The sequence below is a fragment of the Sycon ciliatum genome, chromosome 8, assembly GCF_964019385.1.
Source record: "Sycon ciliatum chromosome 8, ocSycCili1.1, whole genome shotgun sequence".
Classification (NCBI taxonomy): Eukaryota; Metazoa; Porifera; class Calcarea; order Leucosolenida; family Sycettidae; genus Sycon; species Sycon ciliatum.
In genome coordinates, this window is record NC_088650.1 from 30,887,290 (window position 1) to 30,894,549 (window position 7,260).

General features: G+C 46.5%; 1 protein-coding gene across 1 annotated transcript; it reads right to left on the bottom strand.

Moving 5' to 3' along the window:
- Nucleotides 1–2,672: 2,672 nt before the first annotated feature.
- LOC135822708 (alpha-protein kinase vwkA-like) lies at nucleotides 2,673–5,971 on the bottom strand. Its single transcript, XM_065335531.1, has one exon. The coding sequence runs from the start codon at nucleotides 5,713–5,715 to the stop codon at nucleotides 3,742–3,744; it is 1,974 nt and encodes a 657-aa protein (XP_065191603.1). The 5' UTR covers nucleotides 5,716–5,971; the 3' UTR covers nucleotides 2,673–3,741.
- Nucleotides 5,972–7,260: the final 1,289 nt, after the last annotated feature.

Below are 7,260 nucleotides of genomic sequence, written 5' to 3' on the forward strand. Positions count from 1 at the left end.
TGGTTACTATAGCAGACTTAACAACATCAGTTGTTGCACGTCCGAGATGTTGAAATGCTCCATAGCCGTGGCTGCCTGGGAGATGATCGACTTTGTAGGTGGAAGATTTCCGTGATGAGCATGCAGTGCAGCAATCAGCGGCAGGTCAGAGTGCGCCTGGAGGTACCTAGACTGGCGGATGTACTTCCGCTCCAATACCCAGCATCGCGTTATATATTCGCAAGTTGTCCCCTGAACTGTGTGTCCAGAAGGAAAATATTTTGTCGCTTCAGTTGTTTGGTGCTAATCCTCGTGAAAGTGTCTGGAATGCTTCTTCTCATTGTTGTTTTCATTATGTTTTAGTCATTTCTTCACCTTCACCCTGTTGTTGACTTGTTCAGCTGAATATTATTTTTTCCGCACGTATAGCGTGAGTTCTCAATCTATGCTTTTGCTCTATAAGTTGCTGTATTTTTGAATTTTTCCATTATTCCCTGTATTTACCCATGATGAGAAGGGAACAAAAACGTTCGGTTAATAAATTGGCTTACCTGACTGTGTGCATTGCGTCGGTGCTGACACCTTTCTTTTGAAATAATTATTATTATTATTACAAAGAGTGGAGTCCTCCGGATCGATAGAGTGCTCAATGCGGAAACAGAGCAGTAACACACAATCATTATCATCACACAATCATTATCATCCTTTCACACAGCCTTGCTTGCATTCCTGCCATATCATATTTCTTTTCTCACTCACGGACCATGTGAGTTTGGCACATTTTCCATCCAGGACTTTTTGCACCCACCAGACCTCAAATCTTCACAGATTCCTTCCTATGCTACTGTATAAATACCATACTAGCTGTGCATCACTGTAATCAGTTGTCTGAAGATTGCTATATGGCATGAAACTTTAAGTTACGACAATCAAGACGCGTGGTTTTTCTATGACTCGTGTGTTACTGCTCTGCTTCCGCATTGAGCACTCTATCGATCCGGAGGACTCCGCTCTTTGTAGCCTGCTCTCACTTTTCAAGTGAGTGAGCACTCTCTCCCCTAGGTTCGAGACGATGGATGCACCTACGCGCATCAACTTGGGATACTCGCTCAAGAACATCCCGATGCCAACGGCCAAGGAATACCGGAAACGACTAATTGAGAAGGTGGAAAGCGTTATAAAGAGGATGCGGTGGAAGGCAATATTTGCAAAAGGCGATGTAAAGGCGCCGGAACGCAACACCTTTGGCTTCAAGACCAAGAACTGCCCTCCGCAGGTGGAAGAATTAAAGGCGTTTGAGGAGGATTTGTACAAAATGATCGAAAACGTTAGCTTCAGAGCGACAACAAATGACCTCCAAGCAAAGATGAAGAAAGACCTGCAGCGTATCAGCAATTCGCCAGACGTGATAGTACCCGCCGACAAGACCCGCAACCTGTATAGTCGCCGGTCGATAACTACAAAAAACTGTTACACGACAACATCACCAAGACGTATCAGCATGCACCGGAGGGTGCGTACTGTCAAATCAACCTGGAGGCAAGAGAAATCGCGGAACGGCTTGACATAGCGGACAGGACGGAGGTACTCGCCAAGTCTGAATGTTTCATAACGCTAAAAGACCATAAAGAGAATTTCCACCGTGCCCTACCGTGCCGCCTAATAAATCCAGCAAAAAGTGAGCTAGGCGTCGTCAGCAAGAGCACCCTAGCCAACATCACAAGGCAGCTCCGTGACGCCACAGGGGCAATGCTTCGGAGCTAAGCACGGCGTTTTTTTTCTCTTTTCAGGCAGTTCATTTCCCCGACTGATCTTTTGAATTTGAAGTTCTCCCAATCCTTTCCAAATAATAATTTAATCACTTTCTTTCACCTCTGGTAGTTTCCAGAAACTTACCGTGGTTGGTCCCCTGGGGGAGGGAAAAAGACCCAAGTGCCATCAGTATGTGTGGCACGTGTTGTGAGCTGCCTTTGGAGTGAAAAACTTGTCAGCGCCTTCTAGGTTAAGCCTGGTCCCATAGCTCAGTGGTTAGAGCATTGCTCATGACAAGCAGGGTCCCAGGTTCGAGTCCTGGTGGGTTTGGCGTTTTTTTCTCTTTTCAGGCAGTTCATTTCCCCGACTGATGCTTTGAATTTGAAGTTCTCCCAATCCTTTCCAAATTTAATCACTTTCTTTCACCTCTGGTAGTTTCCAGAAACTTACCGTGGTTGGTCCCCTGGGGGAGGGAAAAAGACCCAAGTGCCATCAGTATGTGTGGCACGTGTTGTGAGCTGCCTTTGGAGTGAAAAACTTGTCAGCGCCTTCTAGGTTCAGCCTGGTCCCATAGCTCAGTGGTTAGAGCATTGCTCATGACAAGCAGGGTCCCAGGTTCGAGTCCTGGTGGGTCTGACGTTTTTTCTCTTTTCAGGCAGTTCATTTCCCCGACTGATCCTTTGAATTTGAAGTTCTCCCAATCCTTTCCAAATTATTATTATTATTCAAATAATCGACGTGGAGACAACAATTTTATAATAGCAATAAAGAGAACAAATTCCGCCGTTATCGCCACACTACAAAGAAGTCATGAAAGTTTACCAAAATAAATTTTCTTGTCACATTCATCCGTGGAAAGTCGTGACTGAAGAGTAACCATGCTGAACAATGATTAAATATGCATTCAATAATGTGTTACGAGAACAAAATAAAGTGCTAAAATAGAATGAGGGGAGGTGAGACGTGTTTGAGTTTGTGCATGTGCGGTTGTTTCACTTCCACGTTACACGTTTCAATCTTATGTTGCGCTCTGGCTTGCGTTCCCTTGCGCCCCTTTAGCGCTTCTCTCACACTTTGTGTGATTATCACCATGTAACCACTGCCAGTGTGCACCTCTTGTTGTCCTCGCCATTCATTCATTCATTTATTATAGTGCTAATGTATGACGCCTCGTACTCTCCTCTCCTCACTTCTGTAGTGCCAATGTCTCAATGTCTCAATGCTCTGCTATTATAGTTTGCTACAGAGCCAGTTCCATTTCATTATTATTTTCTCCCTGATGAAGCCCCAAGGGCGAAAATTTGGAGATTCCATTTCTTTTGAATAAAATTTGCAGCGTCAACGACCTTGGTGTAGTGGTGGTGACTGATAGCAATATGGAAATAAAAGCATTGAAAAAAATAGAGCAACGACAACAGAAATAGAAATACAGTAACAAGACGCACCGCTAACAAGCATAATACAGCATGGGGCAGATTGAACAGAGGACGCAGACACAGGATAACGGGCATTGTCGACTCCGGTTTGAGAATAACGTTAAACCAGTAATATGGTGGCAGGTGGATGCAAATCCACGCACTACGTTAAGAGAGGAATTTTGTCAGTATTATAGATGTTAATTATTATTACCACAGCAGTTATGAAAAGCAATATTGTGATATTTTGGAGCAATATTATTTGGTTTTAGTCGTAAACGCCACCATTGGACTTGCAGACGTCCTTGCAAAGGTCCTTCCACTCCCCTCTGCCCTATGCAATCTCCCGGAGAGAGAGGAGATCAGACTACGTCTTGAGTCCCCTCTGCCCCACTCTCTGCAGGTCACGGGATAGCACGATAGTACATTGAAAGCAAAGAAAATATCAGATTAGAAATAAAATAAAATATCAGATGAAAAAGAAGAAAGGCATACCATTCTCTGTATACTCAATAGGGAATTGCAAGCGGTTATCATCTCGCTCTTGTGATAAATGCGGTGTGCGATATCTTGCTTCATGGCTGCCGCAGAACATTCAATCTAGAATATTCAAAGCATTGCATAGGCGATTGCACTCATGGGCAGCCAAGAACATGTCCATGCCAGGCTTGCCGCAGTTGGTTGTCTTGCTAAAGCGCTTTCTGTCGATACTGTGTATGGCAGGATGGGTAAGGTAGATTACGCCATCATAGACGCTGCTCTGAGCATTGACGATGACCAAAGACTTGCCCGACCTGAAGTACGTCCAGTGGCTGAATGCCTGGATGATACACTCTGGCTCATCTTCCGCAGGCTGGCCATATCCGATGCTGCTCAACTTGGTGGAGTCCTCTCCAAGATGTGGCTCCATCGTCATAAACTTGTCTTGCTCGCAAGTCGCACCCTGCAGCATGATAACCTTGGCATTTAGTACATTGATCTGTTGCCCGGCACATACAATACCGTTTTGCAGTTGTTTCTTGAAGTCAGCCAAGAAGCGAGCAGTAATCACCTGGACTTCCATGTTCTCAAGGTAGCGCTTAAGCCGGTTACGCTCAGGATTGGCAAATCGACTCTGCTTCAGAACGACACGTCGGTATTTGACTGTGTCTAGACCATGGTAGGAAAGCTGGAAGTGACCTTGGGCAAATGGCTTGGCTGCCATGCGAATCACAACATCAGACTTGACTAGTTTCATTGTGGCACTTTGTAGAATGTCATCATCGATGGATGGTGGCATTTTGAAGCTCATTGCGGTTGCAGACATGATAGCACATCTCTCCAAGTTCGTGGGCAAGGCTGGATCAATTTCCTTGCATGCTGGCCTTAGTTCCAGGGGGATGCGACCTTCAGACACTGAGTGGGCGATGCTTGAGTGCACAGCTGAAAGCAGAGCAGTGGAAAAACCTTCATCCTCTGGCTTGCTGGCGTCAAAGGTATTGACTGATAGACGCCCACATGATTCTTGTTTGAGGCATTCGTTGAAGACATGGATCATCTTTCCAGTATGCTTGGTTATCACTCCGAAGCAGTACTGAATGTTGTTGCATGCCATCATCCTCATCATGTCAACATGAGAGCGCCCAATTGGATCTCCTCCAGGGTAGGTGTCTATTACATCCCGATGATGGTACATTAACCCGTGGCCTGGCTGATCTGCAATGTGAATGACCAGTTTGATGGATCCCTTCCACGATAGCTTTAAGGCTACTTCAAATCCTGTCATCACATCCTCTGCCGAATCACCTCCTCCATTGACAACCACCTTTGCAACTTTGTCGCAAAATTCTTCCGGAGATGAAGTAAAATCCAGGGCGTCGACATAAACTACAAAGTTTTGGCGTTGAAACTCCCAGGCGAGGTCATAGTAGGCAACGAACGCTACCCTGATGTGGCACCGGCTATTGTAGGTATCCCGGATCCGTTGGTGAAGCAGTTTAATCTGGCGTACCCACCTGCTCATGCTGTCCGTGCAATCCACCATGAAGCAAAGATCCACATCCCAAGAGGTGGGGGGCCTCTCGCCACTCTCTTCGGGGACGTGATCTGTTGCGTGAACACCTTCTCTACATCCGTGCCCAGGCGAAGCCAGTGGGCTTAGGAGTTGGTTTGTATACTGCGGGAAGACAGAGTCGCTTATCGAATGCGCTCCAGAGGAGAAATGGCAGGATAGCATGCTAGACGATGGAGAGTTCATCACTGAGTCATAGTCGGTTTGGGTACGAGCACCAGGACCAGTCCTAGGCAGCGGGTAACAGTCTGGTACTTCGTTCCACCGTGCAGATGTTGCTGCGCCACCAGCATTTGGCCTGCTTCGTACGCCACGATTGTCTCCAACAGTTTGGGTGCGCACAGCGGCACCAGTTTTAGGTAAGGGGTAACATTGTGCTTCTTCACACCACTGCGCAGACGCTGTTGCGCCATCACTGCTTCCTACACGATTGTCTCCTCCAAACGACGGCTTCTTGTTTTGACGACTACGTGGAGATCTGGGCTCGGAGACCATTTCGTCTGGTACCGACTCCGCCATCTCCCTGCTATAACTACACAGCTGACAGAAACTCCAGCTTTCCGAGCAGTGGTCACCGGTTGTACTAAAAGGTATACGGGAGTGTGTCACTATTATGCATGCTGCCGTTTCTTTGGTTCAATGATTCGCACGAATCATCACGGCTTACTTCGTAGATGCACCGCTAGTACAGTAGTAGAGATATGTCTGGCTGCCTTGCTACGTAAACGTCGTTGAGACCAAGTCACCGTGTTCTTTTTGCCGTTTGCTGAGCTACCGTACCGGTACACGACCATTGTGTTTATGAAGACTTAGTAAGTTAGTTGTCGAAGGTGGGTTCTTGATCTTACAGTTACACTAACTAATTACTTGCTAAGTCTTGTAGTAACAGATTCATGTGCGACTGTCACGGAGCCGAAATGTGTCAGCGTACGCGCGTCAGTGCATGGGCCATTATCGGAGTCAATGATGTAGATCTGCATGCATGGTAGGTCAACACTTGGTATCCGAAGCACGAGGCAAACTCCTGCATGACTTATCGCAGTGCTTTCATTGGATACAAGTCGTGACATTTTCCGTGTTGCAGTGATGGCACGTCAATCCGTATGCGTCATGAAACATTCGGACACCTCGGTTTTTCCTAGCTTCCTAGCGCTCAGATGTAATGTGGATGTATCTTTCAGTGTATTGTCTTGACTGACTCACAAATACCCGTCCAAATTATGGGAAAGGCAAAGAACAGAGGTAGACAATGTAGGTAAACGCTATTTCGCCAAGACTCACGGAGCCGAAATGTGTCAGCGTCAATGCATGGGCCATTATCGTAGTCAATGATGTAGATCTACATGGTAGGTCAACACTTGGTATCCGAAGCACGAGGCAAACTCCTGCATGACTTATCGCAGTGCTTTCATTGGATACAAGTCGTGACATTTTCCGTGTTGCAGTGATGGCACGTCAATCCGTATGCGTCATGAAACATTCGGACACCTCGGTTTTTCCTAGCTTCCTAGCGCTCAGATATAATGTGGATGTATCTTTCAGTGTATTGTCTTGACTGACTCACAAATACCCGTCCAAATTATGGGAAAGGCAAAGAACAGAGGTAGACAATGTAGATAAACGCTATTTCGCCAAGTGAAGCCGGGAGATCGGAGAATGCACATCACAACTAATTTCAGTGTGCACAAGAAGTATGTCGCTAACGACGTCGTGAAGGTCCTGGAGGTCCTTCAGAACTGTGGTAGTTTAGTTCATCCACACTCGACGCAACTGTCGACTCGCCAGCTAGGATGAGCGAAATAAGTGAGGAGTCCGGTGAGTTTAGTGGAAAAATCTCCGTCCATAGATCGGTCAATGATTCAGAGGCGGACTATGTATTGCTGGACATGCTCGCTGTAGATGAAGAAGTTGGAAGCGAGATGCTTGGCGATCATCTGAGGGGCGAGCCTGTAGGTCTGACACAGCGCAGCTGTAGCAGGAGCAGGGCGAGTACAGCAGAACTAGCAGAAGAAAAACGATTGCGACATTCAAAATTCGAGTCACCGAAACGTGCACAGTCTCAAA

Bases quoted from the DNA above. Each gene is read 5' to 3' on its own strand.
- LOC135822708 (XM_065335531.1), bottom strand. From the start codon at position 5,715: ATGGCGGAGTCGGTACCAGACGAAATGGTCTCCGAGCCCAGATCTCCA.